This window comes from Pleurodeles waltl, chromosome 1_2 (genome assembly GCF_031143425.1).
Source record: "Pleurodeles waltl isolate 20211129_DDA chromosome 1_2, aPleWal1.hap1.20221129, whole genome shotgun sequence".
In the NCBI taxonomy this organism is placed as follows: Eukaryota; Metazoa; Chordata; class Amphibia; order Caudata; family Salamandridae; genus Pleurodeles; species Pleurodeles waltl.
In genome coordinates, this window is record NC_090437.1 from 1,192,640,107 (window position 1) to 1,192,664,624 (window position 24,518).

A 24,518-nucleotide genomic window follows, 5' to 3' on the forward strand; every position below is an offset into this window, starting at 1 on the left:
ACTTCATGAGCTACCTGCTGAAAACACTCACTATATCAGGCACAAACTGACAAGTCAAGGGCCCTTTACACATAAAACCGACATTCAGGGAATAACAAGCACTTACAAAATCATTCCCTGACAACAATCTGTGGTTAACTGCCAAGCAAGCTGCAACAAGCCCACAACTTCAAGTTGTATCTTACCCAAAAATACTGATCAGCTCTAATGGCAGCTTGCTATCACATTTGTCCTTCTCTCATGTACAAGCAAGATGGCACACTGCACATATTTACCTGGGCAAATAAATATATAAATACAGCAGGCATAGTAAATGCATGCCATGTAGAAGTTAATTATGTATTCCTACTTGAATCCTTAAACCTCGTCAGTCCTTTGTTTAGTTATTCCAGAAATTACCTACCACCAGAAAGCACCACAGCACTTTGTAAGTATAAAGAGCACCCTTACTGTAGCAGAAGTAACTCCAGCACAAATTGCTGTACATAGAACAATATGGTGAACGGGGTACAGATAAGGATAGAAGGCAGCATTACATGACGAGATGAGAGGGCGGATAGAAACCCAAAGCACACAACGTAACTCCTTGTCGCCCACCTTTTTCCAGTGCCATTTCCAAATGGATGTTTTGGGCGTGGATAGTCAGGGTGTGCATTGTGACTGTTACTCCTTATAGCTGGTGAATTTCAGTGGTTTTCTGCATTTGTGCAACAATAACTTTTTGTAACTGTGTTTTTTGAGTGAATTTTTATGTTTGTTTCATATTAAACTTGTTTTCCAGCTCCTGGTAACCAAAGCCTTTGGCCAAGCGCAACATGGTTTTGTTGAAATGCCTGGACCCCCACTCTTTGCCTTCAGCCAACCCCAATGCGCCCAGCGACTGGCTATGTGCAGTGGGGATTGAGCATATGGCTTGGCCTGTGGCCAGGCCCTGCACCCATTACTCTGCTGTCAACCACTCACGGCTGTACAAGGTCTTTTATCCCTGAGTACCGAGGCTGGGCGCAGGGTGTAGCCAGTATCCGGGTCCAATGCTCTTCCTGCAGCCTAGTGTTCTCAACACCTTTCAACATGATGAAATAAAATTCTGAGAGCTTCTCCAGTCAATCACATTTGTCAAAAAGTTCAAAATGTGATTGACAGGACCAGCAAATTATGAGTCAGAATTTTAAATGGCATCAATATACAGGAACGTTAACCCATCGAAGTCCACCCATCACCTTTGTAAAATGATTGTATCGGTTTTACACTAAGCCAACAAAAGTACACGTTCTGAGTCTAGTTCTACTTTCATGCCACGTTTGATGTAAAGATGTTCCACAGTTTTGGCTGTAGGCATGATCATAAGTTTCCATGGCAACTAAAAAGGGAAAACACTTCTTTTTTTGTCCCCTAACGTTTTTCTCCTCACACAGATCTACATGAAGATCCATCCAGTGTCCCAACCGTTTTATGAAAATGGATGTGTATATATATATATATATGTATATATATATAAATATATATATATTATTAATGAAAACAAAATCCAGGCGGCACTCCAAACAACTGTTGTCTTTAATTCATGCTCTTCAGCAAATTGGTCAACAGAAAAAACTTGCTTTCAATGGCTTGACGGGTTTCAACCAAACGGTCTTCTTCAAAAGCCTCAGTCATTACAAATGCCCCCATTCTTAACCCAGTATGGTATACCCTTCAATTTACTAAACATTGAAGAAATACTAACAAGCTCCTCCTTAAAGAAATTTACATTGGATGTTAAAGTTTTTCCACTATTTCCTACCATGTTCAATCAATCAATTAAAAATTAAATTCATGAAAAAAAAGATACATTTCAATACAATTCTAAACCATTCAACAAAATTACTCAAGCTCCAACTAAGAAAGTTATTCTTGTATCAGAAACAATTTTACTACTCTCTCTAAATTACACAGCCTATGTCAAAATTATCATCCATTTTTTAACATCCCACCTATATGTGCACTTAAATTCTTCTGCCTTATTTTAATTATTCCATCAATTTCATAATTGATTTTTTGTTTAATTATTTCTTTGTTGTCTTATTAACTTTCTGATATTATTAATCATTTCATTTCTTTATTTTTTCTCTTTTCTTTTTCTTCTTTTTTTCATTATTTCTTCAATATTTTCAATGAAGACAGCACTTCATTACTTTCTCTTATGCTACCTGACGGCTTTTGAATAAGAGGAAAGAATATTTCTGTGTCTGGGAATCAGATTAATGCCCCTGTTTTGCTGAGGGAGTAACCGAGGGTCATCCCTGGAATCGACGTGAAAATTTGAATAAGAACGTTACCATTTTCGGAGCTCTTTTGAACTCGACAGGTACACATAACTAAGAGTTAACTCCTGTTTCCACAATGAATTAAGCAATCCGTTCAAGGTTGGAGGTTGCACATATTCTTTTTGATGAAAGCATTTCAAGTACAGGATCAGAGATTAACATTACAGGAGAAACTGCAAGTGAGGGCGTCTTACCGCTAAGACAACAGCTGTGGAATCTGTAAAAACTTTTACAAAAAAGAGATTAATAGGAGTTGGGAGGTTATTTCACTTAACAATTATATAGAGGTGGGTCGGGTCCCACGTGGTCTAAGAATTTTAATAACTCCCACGTATGCAAATCCACATCCCAAACTCTTGGAGGAATGGTCGGCTCCAATGGCATCCATGTGTAAAAACATGCTGGAACTTCTGTCAAAATATGCGACAATAGAACTGACTCAAATTAGTGAGGAGATTAAAATTGCCCGCACTGCCCTGGATAACAACTCAGCGCAGGATGAACTAAAAAACTTTTATAAAGAAATGGAGGTACGACTTACGAAATATGAGGAGGACATAAAGTCAAAAAAGAAAAAGAAATTTTTGAGGGATAAAATTGACTATGCCACAGGTTGTATACTAACTTTCAGCAGAAAGTTTGATGTGGCGAGGAGGGACTTTCGACAAAGAGAGTCCTTGCGGCAACAAGAAATACTTTCATCTGAGTCAAGTGTGGAAAATACCTAGGATATTGAGGAACAACTGGGGACCAGTGGTACTCTGGGACAATCATTTACCACATAGGAGGAATATCGTTTTTTACAACTAAATAAACGCCCGCCAAGGAAACCCACAAGAGGAAGGGGAGAAGGCGGAGACACAAAAAGAACAGGAGAGGGGGAATGGCATCAAGAAAGCGAGAAACCATTTGGGAGAAATACTCGACAAAGCAGGAGAAAGAAATAACGCTTGGAAATAAGCCCACTGTAGTTAACATTTCCTCACTTGTACTTACACAGGATGAACGTACTGTACTGGAACTTGGACTTTCTTTTTGCCCAGTGGCCAACTTTAACTATACTAAAACTTGTATGGATTTGTTCCATTTTGTAAGAAAACTAAAGTTACTGAAAATCTTCACACAACAGACAAATATTCACTCCCTACCGGGTACTGTAAATAACACTGAGGACACGGATGCGTCCTCTGTACTAACTACAGGTGACATTGAGAGATTACAGTCCCTCTATCAATTGGAGACGGGAGGGAGGCCTTGGGATAGAGAGATGGATCTATTGAGAGATATGCAGTTGACAACTAGTGATACAAGTGAGAGTAAGTTTAAGCCCAAATCAAGATGTAATCCCACAACACCCCATGATATTATTGACGCTTTCCATGAGGCAGTGACCTTTGAACTGATGGAAATATGGAAAACCAGTAGGATAAGGTTTGCTAATAATTTAACACTGGGACAGAGAGCTGCCTTGGCTTCACTTAGTAAGGCAACTTCCTTTGTGATCAAACCAGCTGACAAGGGTGGTAATGTGGTATTATGGGATTTGGCTAAATATCAAAAGGAAGCAAAAAGACAATTATCACTCTCAGGATGTTATGAGAAATCAACATTGATAGCCTATCGAACATCAGTGGTTTTATTCCATGACTTGATAATGGAAAATTACAATTTGGGTTTACTGACAGATGATGAGTTAAGATTTCTAATAGTGAAAAAGCTGGTTGCGCCCTGCTTTTATATGTTGCCAAAGATGCATAAGGACATTGATAACCCTCCGAGGAGACCAATAGTGTCAGCAAGGGGTAGTCTTTTGGAAAATGCTTCAATTTATCTTGATCACTTTCTTCGCCCATATGTATTCAATCTGGCATCATATTGTAGAGATAGTAAGGACTTTATCACAAAGATACAGAATATACCATGGAAGGCTGATTACATTAGGGTCACAATAGATGTGGTGTCTCTGTACACGTGTATCCCACATGATTTAGGCATTCAAGCCTGTGAGCACTTTTTTAGGGACAAATCTATAAGAGTTTATGAGCGCTCCAAATTTCTTCTGAAAATTTTGAGATTTTGCCTGGATTTTTTTTTTTCTTATTTGAAGATCAATGGTATAGGCAGATTTTGGGGACTGCGATAGGAAGTTCTTTTGCTCCGAGCTATGCTTACCTTCTTATGGGATGGTGGGAGACAAGATATGTGATGACAGAGGAAAATTAAAAATGGTGCAGACATGTAATTTTTTGGACGAGATTTATTGATGATATCTTTATGATCTGGGATGGCCCGGAGCAAACCCTGAAAGAATTTCTAAATTGGGTTCCTAATGATAATTGCAACCTACAATTTACATATAAACTCCATAGACAAGTCATGGAGTTTCTTGATGTAGAACTGGAAATTGAGAACAATACGTTACAAACTAAATTGTTTAGAAAGAGTACGGCAGGAAAGAGTATTTTACATGCCCGTAGTCACCATCCACCAAGTTTAAAATGAAGCATACCATATGGGGAGCTATTACGAGCTAAAAGAAACTGTAGTACACAAAGGAGTTTCCAGAGTGAACAAAGTGACATGATTAAGAGGTTTCAGTCTAGGGGTTATCCTAATCAGGTAATTTACAAAGCGTGCCAGAAGGTGAACCAAGATCAGAGAGATGCCCTTCTGATTACAAATAAGAAAAGGAAAGAACAGGATAACACCTTGAGATTTATCACAACTTTTAATGCGTACTCACACCAGGTCAGGAAGGTGTTGATGAAATATTGGCATCTAACAAAAGCAGATAGGGTGATTGGTCAAATAGTCACTCCTAACCCACGGTGTACATATAGGAGAAGTAGTTCTTTACAGGACATGTTGGTACACAGTTATCAGATACGAAACCGGGAAACTTTTCTTGGAAAACAACAAGGTTTTTATAGGTGTATGAAATGTAAAGCCTGTAAGAACAGTCCAAACTGTAAAGAGTATGAGTTACCTACAGGAGCGTTAACTAGGATAAAGAAGTTCTTGAATTGCAATACTGAGTATGCTATTTATGTAATCAGATGTCCATGTGGCCTACAATATGTGGGTAGCATGATCTTTCCTTTAAAGAAACGGATTCTGGAACATTGGCGAGCTATTAGAAAGAATGATGTTACATATCCGGTAGCACGTCATTGTAATTTGGTGCATGAAGGAAAGGTCGAGAATATGGTCTTTTTTGGAATTGACAAGGTATTATCAACACCTAGAGGGGGCGACAGGGAACAAACGTTGAGAAGGATGGAATATGAATATATAATTCAATTAAATAGTAAACACCCCTCAACAATGTCTCAACAAGGATGAGAAACTTGGGCTACATTCATGGTTCTGGGGGTGCCTAGAGAATTCTTATATTGTGGCTCCAAGAAGGAAAGTGTTTAGAGTCTAGAAAGAAGCAGATTATTATTTTTTTGAATTTTTAGTGTTTACATTTTTTCAGCCCTACTTACGGTATGATATGTATGTGAATGGCCACTTGGCCAGCATAAGATATTATAAAATATTGAAAATATTGAAGAAATAATGAAAAGAAAAAAAGAAGAAAAAGAAAAAAAGAAAAAAAGGGAAAAAAAGAAGAAAAAAAAAATGAAAATATTCATAATATCAGAAAGTTAATAAGACAAAAAGAAATAATGAAACAAAACAAAAAATCAATTATGAAATTGATGGAATAATTAGAATAAGGCAGAAGAATGTAAGTGCACATATAGGTGGGATGTTAAAAAATGGATGATAATTTTGACATAGGCTGTGTAATTTAGAGAGAGTAGTAAAATTGTTTCTGATACAAGAATAACTTTTTTAGTTGGAGTTTGAGTAATTTTGTTGAATGGTTTAGAATTGTATTGAAATTTATCTTTTTGTTCATGAATTTAATTTTTAATTGATTGATTGAACACGGTAGGCAATAGTGGAAAGACTTTAACATCCAATGTAAATTTCTTTGAGGAGGAGCTTGTTAGTATTTCTTCAATGTTTAGTAAATTGAAGGGTATATCATAATGGGTTAAGAATGGGGGCATTTGTAATGACTGAGGCTTTTGAAGAAGACCGTTTGGTTGAAACGCGTCAAGCCGTTGAAAGCAAGTTTTTTCTGTTGACCAATTTGCTGAAGAGCATGAATTAAAGATGACAGTTGTTTGGAGTGCTGCCTGGATTTTGTTTTCATTAATAATATGATTTACGGGTCCTGTGCCTGTAGCAGTGCACCGACCTCGCTTAGCGGAACCAGGAAGAAAAGCAGGGAGTGTTTGGATGGGTATATATATATATATATATATATATATATATATATATATATAAATATATACATATATATATACATATATATATATATATATATATTTAGGACATAGGAAAAATGTTTTTTGTTTTACCAATAACTTTGGTGCAGTTTAACGAATCATCACAAAGTTTTCAAAACTAGTTTGACACTCATTTCAGCTGCTGTCTGGAACATTTTGGGGAGATTCATCAAGCGGGGCAGAGAAAAAGGCCATTGGGTGGATTTACAACAAATTTGGCAGAAAGCTAGGTCCTGGTCCAGAAAGATCTTTTTTGTAATCTGGTGTAAATCTGTTCTGTAATATTGGCGTTATTAAAGAAAAAACACTTCTGTATAAGATCTAGAGATGTGGATCCAATGCAGTGGATCTGCGGATTCACGCACCCACTGCAATGCCATTATTGGCTGGCCGCAACCTGAGAGGAAAGTTACAGCCACCATTGTGTGCACTTGGTCCCGGAAGGGGGCAGAAATAAAACTTAAAACTGATAGAAGGGATCAGGATAGAGACACCCTGAGCGCATGGGACTGATAGAGGGGTATCTCAGGGACACCTCATGGGCAACATATTGCCTAAAAACATTACATTTGGGGTGCACGAGTATCAGAGGATCCTCTGCAGTGCTCAGCGCAGCACCCATGTGAATCTGCAACGGATCAGTGAATCCAGCCACTACTTAAAAAAATACACCCACTCACACACCCACAAAACCAAACCACTACCACACTCAGTCACAGACCCACACAGTCACTCACACACCCACCCACTCACCCACACACTCACAAACCCACACAACCACTCACACACACAACTAACACAACCATACAGCCACTCAAACACCCACACACAGACCCATAAAACCACTCACACACCCACACACAGACCCACACAGCTACTCATACACCCACTCACAGACCCACAACTACACCCAGTCGCAGACCAATGCAGCCACTCAGAGACTCGGGCTGAAGCTGAAGGTGAGTTGAAGCTGCGCTGTTCCCTCACATCCCAGCGCTCCTGCCTTCCTTTCTGCCTGCCTGCTGCCACAGCTGTGGCTATTGTGGCTGCCTTTGGAAAGGCTGCAGTTACTTTGGAGGGATTTGTAGAGGTTTTTATCCTCCCAATTGCAGGGTTTTCCTATCGATGTCCCTCGGAGGTGGTGAGGGAGCTGCTCGAAGCTGCATGTCCCGGAAACTGGGGAGCTGAGGGGGTGAGGACCTGTGTGGCTACAGTTAAACGGCTGCCATGGCCTTCATCCACACATTTGCTGGTGCTGGGATTTCTATGTGGTGTCTCCTGGGTTAGGCGGCCCCCTTTGGTGCTTGGTTTATTGCCCCAGTCTCAAGACTCAAAGCTCAAGGCTAAAGGATAAAGGATTTAAGGATCGATACCCAGTGCAGGGTGTGTCCGGAGAGAGCCTAATTGCTGCACTACCTGTCCTGCATGTGGAGCGCCAGGAGCGATGTGAGCACAACGTGAGCGAGGCAAAGAATGAAGTAATGTGGAGTAAAAGAAGGCATTGTGCTCAGCTTCAGTCCAAAGGCATTAGCGTTAGTAATGACAATCATATAGACACTTTTCAGTGCTGGTTTCCTGGGATGTTTGGAAACGGCTTTAGCGCCCTGTTCCGTGGGTAGAGTCGGCGGGGTGCGGAAGCGGCCTAGCTAGGTCTGTGGTGCAGCTTGCACTCCTCTGTGTATTCCCCTACCCATAGCTCTTTATTTGAGAATCCATTTTTTACCACAATTTTCACTTCTTTCCTTATTAAACAAGTATAACAGCCCGAAAATTAAGATCAGGCAAATTGATCCTCATGACAGCCTGTAAAAAAACACAAATCTAATCCACTTAGAAACAAGGCAGCTTGTTTGAGCCTGCTGAAAAGCTTGTATTCCATCTTTACCTTTTTTCAAAAAGATAATGTCTTACATGAGGTTAAGCATGCTGACCCTTCATTAAATATGGAGAGTAATCTGGAGGCCCCTAGTACACTTGTAGCTATACTGTCAGGCATAAACCCCGCTCTGACCCTATAGCAGTACCAAACTGTTACAGACTGCAAAATCTGCACCTGAGGAGTTAAGCAACCCCCTTATTGAGGATTTTACCTTACCAGAAGGTGATATCAACTTGGGAAACACCATACCTATGACTTGTGATATACCTATAACACCCGTTGGCTGTTCGCAGTCATCAGGACTAAAACTCTTTAGTAGTACACCATCAGATCAGTCGTCATCGGTTCTATGGACTTCTGCAACACCTGATTTAGAAATACCTGCAAACTTCCAGGTGAATATGTGCTAATCTATGAATCTTTCAAATGCATGGAAAGACTCCTGTCGTCTATTTTAGCACTGTTAGAAAAATCAGTGAATAACTCGGACCACATGGAAGACATTTTGAGCCATATGTACCAACACATTTTCCCATAGACATAGAATGGGTAAAACCCTTTAATACATCTGGCCCTTTGTTAATTTTGAAAGTGCTGATGGGTCCAAAAGAGAAGGGGATGTTCCCTAAGGATGCCCTTCAAATAACTACAAACGAGGCCTGTAGAAAGCTGGGTCTTTTGCATTATGGCTTACTAGCTTGGGCCCCCGAGAACAAAGTACACAAGGGTGTACCCCAATGGCCTCAAGCACTCGAGCAGGGAACACAAGCTGGTAAACCTCAAGTTACATCTGAAGTGGTCCATAGTAAAAATCTGTCAAACACAAAAAGCTATCTCAACTCATTAAAAAACTCTTTGACTCCTGCATGCCAAACTCTGCCATTACTACACCATTGGTGAATGTCTCATGTCCTGGGTAGGCCTTTCCTATTTTTAGACCATTTGATTGGCCCAAAACAAGCTTGGCTGTTTCATCAGTTCCAACTCTCTCCCAAAGAAAAACTAAAGCTAAGAAGCAGAGTGTTAGAAATGGGGTCTCTAGTTAGCAGTCAGTTTACACCCTGTCCAAGTAGGGACCCTCACTTTAGTCAGGGTAAGGGAGTCACACACCCAAGATAACCCCTGCTCACCCCCTTGGTAGCTTGGCATAAGCAGTCAGGCTTATCTCAGAGGCAATGTGTAAAGTATTTACACCAACTAATAGAGTAACACAATGAGAACACCACAAAAGGACTCTGCACCAGTTTAGAAAATAGCCAATATTTATCTAAATCAGGCAAGACCAAAACAAAAACAATCCAACATACACAAAAAAGAGATATCAATGTTTAAAGTAAAAAGAGTCTTTATCCATACAAATCAATGGATGCATTGCTTTAGCACAAAGTACCTGGTATGCGTCAAAGATAAAGCTGCAGAGGCGAGGGTGCATCAGAAAAGCAAGCAATGCGTTGATTGCTGCCTTGCAAGTGAGGCTGTGCGTCAATTCTTTCCCCGCCGGGTAAGCGATGCAGCAATTCTTTCCTCGCAAGGAAGGGATGCGTCGATTTCTGGACAGGCAGCCTTGGGTTTGTGCGGTGATGTTGAAGTTTTGACACCAAAGGTCCGTGTGTGGACTTTTCCAACGCGCTATGCGAAGGGTCCATGTTGAGAGCAGATGCTGCGTTGATTCTCAAACCCTGAGGCAGGCGCTGCGTTGAATTTTCAGCCCCATGACGGGCAATGCGTCAATTTTTCTGACGAGTACACAGAGGTACGTGGCTTTTCCCCCACAGGTTACCAGCTCACACTCCGAGACAGGATGTGGCACCACTTGGCATGTCAGAGTTCTCAGCAAGAGAGCCCAGGTGCTGGCAGATGAAGTCTTTGATGTCCATGAGACTTCTTAACAGGAGGCAAGTTCAGACCAAGCCCGTTGAGAAACTTCACAAGCAGGATACACAGCAAAGTTCAGTCTTTGTCCTCTCTAAGGCAGAAGTAGCAACTGCAGACCAACTCAACAAAGCACACACAGCAAAGGGGCAGTACTCCTCCTTACAGTTCTTCAGCTCTTCTCCTTGGCAGAGGTTCCTTTTGATCCAGAAGTGTTCTAAATATCTGGGGGTTTGGGTATACTACCGATACTCATTTCTGCCTTTGAAGTAGGCAAACTTCAAAGGACAGTCTTTGTAGTGCGCAAGACCCTGCCTCTTTCTTGCCCTGCCCCAGCTACACTCTAGGGGGCTAGAGACTGTATTGTGAGGGATCAGACACAGCCCTTTCAAGTGCAGGTGTTAGTTCCTCCCTCCCACTCTAGCCCAGGAAGACCCATCAGGATATGCAGGACATACCTCAGCTCCCTTTGTGTCACTGTCTAGAGTGAATTCACAAACAGCCCAACTGTCAGATTGATCCAGACGTAGATTCACCAGTCAAGCAGTGGCACGGAATGGTTAAGCAAGAAAATGTCCACTTTCTAAAAGTGCCATATTCAAACAAACAATCTAAAAATCAACTTTACCAAACAAGGTATTTTTAAATTGTGAGTTAGAGACCACAAACGCCGTATCTCTATCTGCTTCCAATGGGAAACTGCATTTAAAGGCAATCCCCATGTTAAACTATGGGAGCGATAGGCCTTGCAATAGTGAAAAACACATTTGGCTGTATTTCACTTTCAGGACATGTACAACACACCTGTACATGCCCTACCTTTTAAATACACTGCACCCTGCCCATGGCGCTACCTAGGGTCTATCATATGGATGCCTTACAAGTACTTAAAGGGAGGTTTGGGCCTGGCAAGTGGGTGCCAGGTTGACATGGCAGTTAGAAATGGAAATGGCAGGTCTGAGACATGTTTATAGGGCTACTCCTGAGGATGGCACAATCAGTGCTGCAGGCCCACGAGTAGCATTTGATTTACAGGCCCTGGGCATACATGGTGCAATATACTAGGGACTTACTAGTAAATCAAATATGCCAATTATGGACACCCAATCATAATCACACTTTTCACAGGGAGCACTTGCACTTTAGCACTGGTCAGTAGTGATAAAGTGTCCAGCGTACCAAAACCAGCAAAAATGAAATCCAGCACACAGCCAAAAATAAAGAAAGTAGAGGCAAAAAGACAGGGGAAACCACACCAAGGAATCCAGGTCTAACACGGAGTTTGAGGAAAAAAAGCAACTGGAGAATATCAAAGAAAAATGCAAGGAAACTCGGCTTTCAAGATGTGGGAGACTCTGGTGGCCCTGTTCCAAAGATAGATTATTGTCCTATAAATCTGCAAGTCAATAGAGAGGATGAATCGCCCGTAGCCAAGCAAATTACCTTAGATGAGGCATCTTTGGAACTGAATCCCAGAACTCACTCTTTTGTTGTTGTTTTAAAAATAACTCCAAATCCCTTGCAATTGAGTGGAAGTACTCTACCATCCTCTCATGTATTTACTCATGTTCCTGTGGACAACTTTTGGTTAGATTTTGATGCATTATTTGACTCTGACGTAACCATGAACTGTTCCTTTTCATTATCCTGCCTTGCAGATATTGCAAATCTGAAGATGATACAAAGTAGTGATATCTCTCTTGTGTATTTATCACACTCTTTTTGAGCACTAAAGACAAGGGTCCAGTTTTATTAAAATATTGTTGTAAATCTGATTCTTCAAAATAGTGTTCTGCTCCTATGAAGCGGTATTGATGTAATCAGAGTTTCTGGAGAACACTTAACGTCTAACTGGTACAATGTTCCCTCAAACCCTGCGTTGTCTTGTAATTATTCTCTACCTTCGCATGACCTAACTTCTAATGACCTTAAAAAATCGAGTGCCTCTGTAGTGATTGGAGGGAGATCAGTGAGACTTTTTGGGTTAATTGTCCCTGGTTTCTCTTCCACTCCAACAGAGAATGAGCACAGGTAATGGTACTGGTTGGCTGGTGCACAAAATGGTACTGGTGCGTTAAGTCATGATTCAAAGCTCCATCATTAGCAATAATATAAGTGGTTTCCTGGAATGCAGCCGGGGCAATGAATTCTCCAGGGAAAATTGAATTCTTAAGTAGCTTAAAAGCAGATATAATCTGCATCCAGGGAACCTGGTGTACATTGGACTTCTTATGTGATGGCTATTTTGTTTTAAGCTGTAATGCTCTCCCTCCCCTCTAAGAAAGGACATACGAAAGGTTGAACAGCCATCTTGCTGAGCAATGAGCTAAATTGGGAGTATAATAGCTTTAAAGACCCTTCTAATCAAATTCAGGTCTTGAAGATTGTTTCCTATGCTGATGGAGGTATGAAAGTTCCACTATTAGTGGTGAATGCCTATATTCCTCAGATAAAAGTTATAATATCATGCTTCTTGATATATTCACCTTCATATAAAAGATGGGGGATAATGAAGGTGAATACCAAGTTTTGGTCGAGTAAAAGGAACCACTGCACATCCAAATATTCCAAATAATGTCCTTTATTCTTCCATATAGTTTATCCGTTGTAACATCCGCAAAAGTGTTCAATGTGAAGACAGCCGACACGTGTTTCGTCGTGATAACGACTTTTTCAAGGCTGTGGAACAATGTTCAAATACAATAGTAAACTAACTCATAGTTCCAATTGTCTTTGTGTGAGGTTATTATCTAACATCCGAAATGTGATAGGCCGAAGTATTTGGCTGTATAGATTACCCGAAAAAAACCTACATGCATTCCATTGCACTCACCAAAGTGTCTGGTGAACACAAAATAAACTGATTGGTGCTCCCCATAAAATAAGATATACTAGGTGAAATAACATATAAAAATGAGTATATATTTGAAATTAAAATGTTCATCATAGGAAGTGCACGCCTATATGTTGACGTGACCGCAAAGAGAGTAGTGCATAGGAGATTAAAGTTTATCTATAAGGACATACCTTACTGATATAACGTATGATACTCAATATATGTCATTTATGTCCACGATCTATTAATCAGAGAGCGGAATCCTTTCGTATGTAAAGAAACTTCATGTTTAGTTCATATGTGCAATTTCGAATTAAATCAATAGTTGCATCCAGACCATAATAAGTCTAAACGTGAGAAAAAAAAGAAAAAAAAAGCGGGAAGAAGAGTTAGAACTAGCACTGGTCAATTGTTTGGAGTAAATGAGAAGAGTCAAATACAGGCATATTCAATGTGAGCAGCGTTCTAGATAAAGCTACTTCTTATGTGGTTGTACTTGGTAATGTTCCTGTGCTTAATTCAAATACTCCAGAAAACTTCATTCAACTAAAGAATAAGGTGGCCCATTGGTTGGGCTTACAATGCCCTGGGAGTCCAAGTAGGTGGGTGGATTAATCATGTACAAAGAGTAAACTGGATTGGCTATGATGTAAAAAGATTTGGAGGGGACTGTGTGGTTATAAATGTTAATAGACTGTCAGCAGCAGGGAAGATCCTTGCGGCTTTAGGGCGAGCGCAAAACACCAGTTCTCCCACTGCAATGTTGGCCCTTCCACTTTTCTGCTTTTTCTACAGGCCTGAGGCACTGGGCCTGGTCCCCTGGCATGCCGTAAAGCCCCAGTCCCAGTAATGGAGTGCCAACACCAAATCCCCTACCATGTGTCCATTTTTATTAGATATGCCCCCTTGAGTTCATTGGATGTTTGTGACTGGCTGGATGAGGACCCAAGTAATCATGTTCAGGTGTCACTAGTACCCACTTTCTCCACAGATGGTGTTTCAAGGTTAGAGATGCTTAAACTAATTAGTTGGAACATTTCTGAACTTTCAGCTAAATTTAGTGATATACCCTGGTTGAATTTTATTTGTAGATTTGAGATTGTCTGTTTACAAGAAACTTGGGCTGTAACTGTTTCTTATTGGAGGGTTATAAGTCGTTCTTTGTTCCGGCCTCCGAGTCCATTTCGGGGAGACCCAAAGTGAAATTAATTATTTTTGTTTCCCTGGCATTGAAAGGTAGAATTGAGGTACTTAATACAGATGCCCCAATCCTCCAGGCCTTGTCATGTTTTTCTGCTGGCTCTATGAAAACAGTGTTGGTGAATTTTTATAACTCCAAATCTGCCATTTCTGATTAATGTAATATTCATATATTGGGTCTTTTCTTGCAAACATTAGATGGCCTCAACAATATGGGGGATCTCATACTTGATGGTGATTGCAATATCCATCTATGTAGGAGCTTTTTGAGAGGGCTTCATTGTACTAACTGTTGCACCCCTTTAGCTGGCCTTCATCTGGAACACTCCCTTCAAGGCACTCTGTTAAAGTGAATTCTAAACTAATTCATTCCGTTTTTTCTTTTGATAAACTTGCTGCCTCTAAAGATTAAGTTTTGTATCCTACGTTTACTGGAAATGATTGATTTTATTTTTGTCTCAGACCCTATTTTTCTTAACATTCAAGATATTAAGATTAGGCAGAGTCCTTTTAGTGACCACAACCCTGTTTGTTCAACCTTTTTTCCGGACTAAGGCTGTTTGTAGGAGTTCGGTAGGGGTTACGAGCTTCCAACATGCAACTAATCAGGGCAGAAGACTCCGATGGTCACCAGTAGTTCTTGAACGCTTCAGTCAATAGCTCTATTGTTGATGTGGACAATGAGTTTGCAATTTGCTTGACTACTAGCTCAGATCCCAAAAGGATCCTGAGGGCCTTTAACTCAATCTCTCATGCTATATGATCTCTATTGGCTGCTATCTTGCCTCAGGAGGGTGTTGTGGATCCAAAATGGTTTAACAGAGGGTGTTCTCAAGTGCTACAACAGTTAAAAGATGCCTTGCACATTAAACCTACGGATTCAGCCCTAATTAAGCCTTGTTGTAAAATATACAAGGCTGAAACTGCGAGACCTAGGAATGTGTTAAGAGAAATAGCATGGGATAACTTATTGGACGCACCTGTGCTCTGATCTAGTGCTAAATGTTTGAGCATTAATAATGATCCATCACTTGAATCAGATGATTCAGCAACTCTTGCCTCACACATTACAGAAGATAGTTGGGTCTCTCATTTTGAGGGACTGTATAGATGTGTTCTCCCGTCGAACTTGGACATAGTTGGATTTTGGAGGGTGGTATTTCGAAGATGTCCTTTATATTGGCTGAAATCAAGAAAAGCATACTGGGCTTGTCCAAGAACAAGGCCCCAGGACTGGATGAATGCTGCCAAACCTATATACTAGAGGCGTGGGCCCCACTCTTGACTCAAATCCTGAATGCCTCAGTTCTGGAGAGTCCTCCTCAGTCATAGGCTACCCCAATTATTGTTCTTGTTTTTAAAAAGCATGATAGGGACATTCCCTAATGCTATAGGCCTATCTTGTTGATAGACTTAGTGGTCAAAGTGGTGGGCGTGTCATCTTGTAGAGGTTAGCTTCCTGGGCTGAGAACTTCAGTATCTTATCTAGTGTACAGTATGGTTTTCAACCAGGGAGATCGACGGTGGATCAATGTCTAAACTTGTACCTGGTCCTAAGTAAACATATGATGCTCGCTCAGGCTCGATAGCCTTCATGGTTCTTACCTCAGCTTTCGATCGGGTCAGTAGAGACAAGTGGTGGCAGTTAATGCTTTCAATTGGGGTGAGGTGGCATAACAAAACTGGAGCCCCTCCGCAAAGAACAGGGAGGGGGGAACCGCAGGACTTACTCAAGACAGGTGCTGTGCTGAGGGGGCCCCCTGGAACTCCGGCCCCCCGCACCACGGGGGCCTTTGTTAGGCAACTGTTGGGGTGGATCGGGACATAGTACTTTTCCTTAGAGGCCTCCATGTTAATACAATGGCTTTTGTGGGAGCATGCCCTTATAGATACAAATGTTGATTGCCCATGTGTTAGGACCCACCCCTGCCTGTATTACTGTATGTAGACGATGCAGTATTAATGGCCAAAATGGCTAGGGGTTTGCAGGCTTTAATGGACTCTTTTGTAGCATGTATGGACGATCTGTAGTTGTAGTTAAATGTCAGCAAATCCTTTATTATGGTTGTGGGCCCCCACTCTACCAAAACAAAATATTTTCAGCTTGGGACACACACATTACCTATGACAAGGGTATTCTCATATTTGGGATTTTTATTTGATGCATCTCTTAGCTGGAGTCTCTGAAAAAAAAGGCTGATTTCCTAGCAGCAAATGCGGCGGTCTTTAATTGTGCATCCAGATTGGGCAGTAGTTTGACAGGGGCCTTATTGCAGGTACATCATGACAAATGCATTTCAAAGATTGCCTGTGTGAGTAAAATATGGGGATACACTGCTTTGGATCAGTTACAGACAGTGTAAAACAATTGTTTAAGACATCTTTTGTGTGTCGCCCAGAGTGCCTCTACTTTTATAGTCCACGAGGATGTGGGAGTTGGTTAGTAGCAGACATATTGACGCTGCACCCCTCTTCTCCTTTGGTTTGACATTTGGTTAAAGAAAGAAACAAAGTTAAATCAGGAGATAGTGAAAGATTGCTTCGCCCTTGATTACTCACTACATATTCCCTGGCTCTAGTACATTAAGAGGACCCTGCAGAGTTAGGTAGGGTTGAGTTGTTTAATGACCTGGAGACCATAGTCAAATCTGATCGTAAGTGGTTTAAAGACAATTTTAGGAGGATGAGGTTTGCTGCTAGGGAGAAAGTTGCCCTTCAGTTGCCTAGGGTGCATAGGTATATTTTGTTGAAGTCTGTTCCTACCATTGAACCCTACCATTTAGTAGTAAAGAGTAATTATGATTGTTTTCTACTTCCAAGGTTTGGGTTGGATGTCCTGGATTTTCTACTGGCCTTTCCTCGGGGAGGCATGATGTTAATTCTCTGGGGGCCTCGTGACAACGTGTCCCCGCTGGATACCCTGCATTTTATTAGGTTTGGCAGTTTTTATGCTGTTCCGAGGAATGCCTATTTAGTGCCAGTGTTGAAACAGGCACAGTTTACCCATGTACGTCCAGCTCTCTTGTTTTTACAATTGTTACCTTTAGACATTATTTTTTATAATTGTGTTTGATTTTTTAAATCTGCCATGATGAATCTCTGTGGCTGTATTACTGGGGTTGGTTTTATTTTACGTATGTGTAATGCTTTTCGTGTTTTTTATTATCGTTTTTTTTTTAAATATACATTTTGTAATATTGTTACGTTTTTATGGTTTGTACATAAACCAAATGATGCTTGTTTGATAATGATGACGATGATGATTGTGATGAAGATGAACACAGAAGGTCCTGGTGAAATTCCACCAAACATTTTTCAGGAAGGAAACACGTGAGGTCAAGGAGTCTCTAAGAGCTTGTGGTTTTGGAATGAGAGCAATATGAACGACAAAGCAAAGGAGGTTGAAAGACACGAATTTGGACAATTTGTGCATGAAAATAAATAGACAATGCAACAAAGGAATGTCCTTGTGGTCTTCTATGAATTAAATAATTGTTGATGCAGTGGACATACATAGAAGATTTAGGGGTAGACTAGTATATGGTGAACTGAACAACTCACAATACACTTCTACCTTGGCACTCTTGGAAAAATAAGCCTGGTTTATGGACTGAATGACTATCAAATTAATTGAGATTCTTGATCCATGCGGTGTGCATTTGCTTAATATTTGGTAATATTTTGTTGTGTGTGAGTCCCACAGGAGTAGAAGCCGGCCTGGCACTTGAGGTCTGATTTTCAAGTATAGTTTTCAAATACTAATCTTGAAGTGGCTTATATCCCTTTTAATGCCTATCACTTAAGTCAAGTCAAGTCCAGCAAGTCAACACAGTAGTTTAAATAACCTAATTATCAAGAATAAAGCTAGGTAATATTCGGTAATATCCGGATAGAACATGCATGTTTGCAGGCTGAGTATACATGCAGCAAATCCACAATAATCTTCGATAAAAGGAATAACAGTAGAATTAGTAACCAATTGGGAATCTATATTACACAGTATAGAGTGTTCAATAATGTTCAAACACGCAGGAGAAGTAAGGCATTTAATAGATACAACTTTGACAATTAAACATGTGGTAGTGAAAGAGACAAAGAGAAAGACACCTATCAAGTGTTGAGGAAAGACTTCAGAGGCATCTAACCAGATATACATAACAAACTAAAAACTTAGCCACTGGTGTTTACTTGTAAGTGTTAGGCCCTTGGATGTGTCTGTACAATAAGACTGGTGAGTGCCGGAATGCACGTAGGACTATATTCATATGTTTCACCATCTTCAAGATTCTACTGAAAATATTAAAGGACAAAAAATCTAGGAGGCATGAAAGTTGAAAAAATATTCACTAACAACTATACTTATGCTTGTATACACAATCCTAGTACTACATAATGTTTAAACATGTTTGTAGTAAAGATGTTGAAAGACGAGACTGCATGTTTCTAAACACATGTGTGCTTCTGTGCGTGGGCATCCATTATGAACATGAGGGACTGTGATTAAAAGCCAATCGTTTAACAAAGGAATGACTCCAGGGTATGCTAGGTAAGTAATGTGATCTATGTCATCCTTGGAACAATTGTAATATATTATGACTGTCACTGCTATGTCAATGATGGTTTGTGTTAACAACCTACTGAAAGGATACACATCATTTTGTGACAATGAGAATTTTAAGTTCCGTCCTAAAGTTCAGAAGATCTGCATAATTTACTCTAGTTTTGCTAATGAACTTCTGTACATGTGGTGGATTGATTCTTATCAGAGTATGTGTCCCACTCATATAAACAAAATGTTCAGATAACATCTGTGTTTATATTGTAATGTCTGGGATACAATTTTGATGGGCTCAGGTATTGGGATACACTGTTATGGGATGGCTTCTTGACAAGATTCTTTATGGAGCCAGGTATCCTCTGGATGTAGCTAAAGGTGGTGCTTCAGCAGGCGTTTTACATGAACTTAAGCACTTTCATATGTGATGATGTCCTGGGGATACTGGTGATAAGCACTAGATAATTTGACATGCACCTTTTACCCTGATGTGTAAAAGGGCTGCATGCATAATACAATGTGGCCAGAATGGTGGAAAGTAAATGACACAAAGGTGATATGTTTAAAAGTGAGAGAAAAGCTAGAAGTGCATCAGGAGAAGATTTAGGTGGAAGAAGTCATGTGAATAAAAAAAGTAAGTCTTAACGATATATGCCTTCTACAAATGTCAATGTGGTACATAATATGTGGTTGTTGAGGTGGAGGATGGAGGAGTATGGATAGAATGGCCACAATGATGCATAGTGTTGGGGTGGAAAAGTCATCCACGTGGTAACGGATGTACACCCTAACCCTGAGTGTCCCAGCTGTACTGATGTTTGGATTCATAATGCTGATTTTTGTTGTCACAGGAAAACATAGATCATGTGTGCGCCATGACATAGGGCCATCTCACAGATTGTGGTCTGGTTGCACCAGGAGGCTACTGCCTTTACCAGGAGTTAAGCAGCACTAGCATGGTGGTAGCAGCATATTGTAATGATCAGGCGTGAGCAGGTCCTTTTTAACCTGTGTCACTCAAGTGAGGCCCACAGGCTCACTCATTTAATGTTCTGCTGCTGTGTGCTTACCTCACCTCTTCACCTACATCACTTTGGTGTGGACTGCCGAGTGGTGCATGATTGGTGTACCTACAACGGATGTGTGTGTGCCTTTTAAGGATACAAAACAGGCATAATGCTGTACTGTGCAGTATATGTTGATTGCATGTGCTAGGTGTACGTGTGCTTGTGAGTGTTACAATACATGAAGGGTGTAATGCTGTGCAGTATCTGTATGTTAAATACATGTGATGGATGTATGTGTGCTGTGAATGGTTCAAGTCCCTGAGTTCCATTTTGGGAGACCTGGGCCTGCATGGTGAAACATGCACAGGACGTAGAGGAATCCCCCCCAGACAGATTTGTGCATTGCTGTAATCCTGTAAGCTGGGTTGGACACACTGGAGAAGGGAGAGCCAGGATCCCCCAGTACACTTTAGAGGGTGCTCTTTGATTCAGAGAGAGGCCACAAGAAAAGGGCCTGGGCACATTTCAGGAAAGAGATGTGGCTGATAAGAGAATCATAAAAGAGTAGGACTGAGGCCCTGGGCTAATCTTTTCATACACATTTCACTGTGGCTGACATTCAGGTGTGAACTCTGGTCACTCCCATGGCGTGTGTTGTGGGGCTATCAGTTTTGGAGTCACAGACTACTCTCAAGAGAAAAAGAGGGCGGAGGAGTGGGCACTTCTAAAGGAAGCACACCCTCAACATAAACCTCAAAGAAACAAACTCTAAATCACATTTGATGTCTGCAAATGGACTATGAGAAGTGGAGCTTGAGACCCCAAAAACTGGTAACCGTCAAGTAGCCTGTTGGGCTGAGTGAGGAGGAGAAGCTCTGCAAGACTTCTGCCTGTGAACAGGACTGAGAGCCAAGGCCAGGGAGTCTCCCAGCTGAGCACCGGTGCCTGCCTGCTCGCCCAGACCAGTGTGCTCTGTGTGAAGAGGAGAGTGCTGGAGGGAGTGAGGTCCAGTGGGGAATCCCATTGAGAGATGTAAGGAGACGGCTGCTGAATCGATCAGGTTGTTTCCCTTATGCAGGAAAAAGTCAGTGACCCCTGAAGGCCAGAGGAGGGACGCCATGAAGTGAGCCGGTGACATAGCTATGCCGAACGGGTCCTTGCCTATGTGCAGGGAGGAGTCCGCGACCCCATATGCCAGAAGGGGCAGCTGCAGAGTGAACTATGATCATCTCTGTGTTGATCGTGCCAGAGCTCTGTGCAGTGAGCGACCAGCGATCCCATAATGCCAGGAGGGACCGCCATGGACAGACTATGTGCGAAGCGGGCCACAGCTCTTGTGCGGTGGTAAACCAGCGAATACGCATGCCACGAGTACCCGCCATGATGGAATCTGCTAGGCCGATCGGAGCTATTGTGCAGTAGAGCTGTGGTGACCACATATCAGTGGGAGTCACCGGGACCAGCAAGAAGTGTGAGGGTCAGGTTCATTGCCAGAGCAGCGAGGCAGCCAGGGGCCACTGCGCATCTACATCAGGACAAAGGATCGTACTACCTTCTCCCACTATGGGATGAACCAAAGACATACCGTGCCAGGAGGAGCCACGAAGAACCTCTGGTTGCTGCAGTTTCACAACAGTGTGTGAGGCACTCGAGGACCTCCGAGGGCAGCCCACCTGGGTCACATGCAATGAACTCACCTGAACCTGCTGCTCTAGCGCCAGTGGAGGGGGAGCACCCCGGAACTCCGGTAGCTCCAATAATGCAGGTAAAAATAAGACTGATTTCGGCTCAGTCAGACCTGGGGAAACTTGCTCAACAGTTAGCTCTTCAGCGTGGAAACACTTTTGACTTTAATACAGAGTTAGACTGGACTCTTGAGACTCGGTCTACTGGTGGGGCTTACCATGGATGTTGCCTATATCAAATAGGGAATAACCATTATCACTAGAGCAAGGAAGTATTGCGACACGGAACTGCCTACGAAACACTAGAGCCTCTACCTCATGGGAACTGTGTAGTTGATTGTGAATGTTGTATTTCTCTTTGTGTTGTTAGTGGTAAAGTAAAATACGTATTTTCTCATAAAGGTGAGGATTTGGCCGGACAATAATTTATTGCTGCTACTGCATGTATTTTGAGTAGTGAGCCTGTATCCACCCCCTCCTGTATCCATCTACCCCCAAGGAAGCCTTGGACTACTCTGACCACGCTATTTCTGAGAGCCAAGTGCTGAAGGGGTATTTGGCTCAGTTGCTCAGGATCCATAGTAGGTCGGACGCAAGGACATTAAAAGTCTCAACCCCCACGGTTGGGCCCAGTAGCTCCTGCTTGCCCCATGGCCGTTTGAAAGTGTGGGTTCGCTACTAATAAACTGAAGCACATGCACCTGTGGCTACCATCCTAGGGATTGTGTAAAAATACACCAGTAAGGGTAACATTGCTGTAAAAAGGTGCCATGTTTACCATTCTAGACCTCCATGCACTTAGAACTCCTACCGAACCACCCATGAATGACGTGTATTACTTGCTTGCAGTTACAAAATGCCAAGTTTACAATGCCCTAATATTTCCTAAACCAGCTTTTTCTTTTACAAAAATACAGATTTTACGCGTCTAGCGTAAGGGTCACATTTAAGATATCCAATTTTAAAGCATCCAGAACGGATGCGAAGCCTAATTGCCTGAAAATTGGATTTGTTAAATTTTCCTCCTCCTACCCCCGCCTTTCTGAGTTTTTACCTACTGCCACGATAAAAGCTACAGCATTCGAGTGCCCTCCCTGATGCCCTCTGACTATTGGAAGAACAGTCGGTGGCAGCAACGCCCCTAGACCCCTTTTGACTCTCCGAGGAGCGCCTCGCCAGTCGGCGCCAAAGCTCGGGAAATCTTAAGCTGGAGGCCGCCGCCATTTCGAGCCTAAACTTTCCCTTTTAAGTCTATTCGAGACAGCCTCTGCAAGGATCTCTGTATTCTGTGAATCCACCCCCACGCTCTCCACCCTCCCCCCCACACACACTCATTCCAAGGTGCAAGGATGTCAGACTTAAATGCACATCCTTCAGAAGCGTGTAGGAGCCCAACACAGAAAACACCTTCTGCGGTAAATTGTGCAGTTAAGGGTGCTGCTGCCTGTGGCATAAACACAACAACCCCACTCTCTTTCGCATTTTTTTTTCTCGGTGTCATACATACGCAAGCCCAGCACTTACAAAAAAATGTATGTGAATATTGTCTTACCTGTACTGAAATGTCATGTTTGTGATTTTAATTTTAATTTCCTCTCCAAGGCGATGCTCTCCTGTCATTTCAAATAGTTTGTTAGCCATTTTCTCGTAAACTTTAGCATTCCTCTTGGTCTGCTTCAATTCGTCAAAATATTCCTCCCAGACGAGCATCAGCCCTCGCATTTCGGCATCAGTCCAGTTTCTGGCCCTCCTGTGCTTTTCATTCTGAGAAGACAGCATGTAACTGGGGATGTCTGCTGCAGCCATCTCTGAGCGACCTGAGAGGGGTTTTAAAAGAGGGCTCTTAATATGACTGCCTTCTGCTTTAGATTTTTTCAGGAGGAGGCAGGCCTGTGTTGCTGAAAGAACTGAATAGCAACAGCACACATGAAACCTTTTTGCAACAGCTTGAGAGCATAAAATGGGGCCTACATCTGACAGGCAGGAATTTAGTTAAAAGCTTTTAAACAGAGAAACGTCATTTCGATGTCACGTTCCCATAGCAACAGAGCAACTGCATAAGCTACAACAACAAAAACCTTTTAACTGAAAGCCAAGGAATCAGGACAAAGTTGACAGGCCATCAATATTAAAGCTTTTAAACACTTAAAGAAAGGTTTCATAGAAAAAGGTCTCTATGGTCTGGCAAGAATCCACTTTTAAGTTCTATTTCTTTTCAGCCCAGCTCTTGCCTTTCAGACAGACAACTTGTTGTGGGGGTGGGGTAGGAGGTAGCTTTTAAGTTGCCCTCCCCGCAGATGTCATATCTGTTTAAAGAGACAATAAGCAATGCATGCAAAAATAATCAGTCTTTTAAATATAGCAACTAAACCCTGATGTACGGTTACAAAAATAATTCATACAGATTATGCCAACACACGAGATTAACGCATTAGATGACACATGCAACATGTTGTATGGGGACATTTATACATTCCCATGTTTTTAATACATTACTTTATTTGTACTGAATAGAGTTACAAACAGCATGACAAAACAACAGAGCTCAGACACAAATATCCAGTCAATACTTGCAGTAATATATCAGGGAATACAAATCACTGCACTGTACATATACCAATCAGTCACCACACATCCAACTGAGCCATAAATAGTGATTCCATGCTGTTATGTAGGGGATGGATCTTCCCAATATGGGTGTTCACCCAGGGGTGTTTGAAAGGTGGATCCTATCACCGACGGCGACAATAGTTGCTTCGTGACACATGGACAAAAATAATAAAATGGCCCCGGAGCCTGACTCTGTGGTTCTTGGCCTGTAACTCACTATTCCGA

General features: G+C 41.6%; 1 protein-coding gene across 1 annotated transcript in view; it reads right to left on the bottom strand.

Moving 5' to 3' along the window:
* Window positions 1-23,671, bottom strand: part of MSANTD1 (Myb/SANT DNA binding domain containing 1) — an 85,436-nt gene extending 61,765 nt beyond the window's left edge. Inside the window, exon 1 of the mRNA XM_069203491.1 lies at window positions 23,236-23,671. Within this exon, the coding sequence (XP_069059592.1) occupies window positions 23,236-23,489 (254 nt within the window). The 5' untranslated portion in view covers window positions 23,490-23,671. The remainder of the gene's footprint in view (window positions 1-23,235) is intronic.
* Window positions 23,672-24,518: the final 847 nt, after the last annotated feature.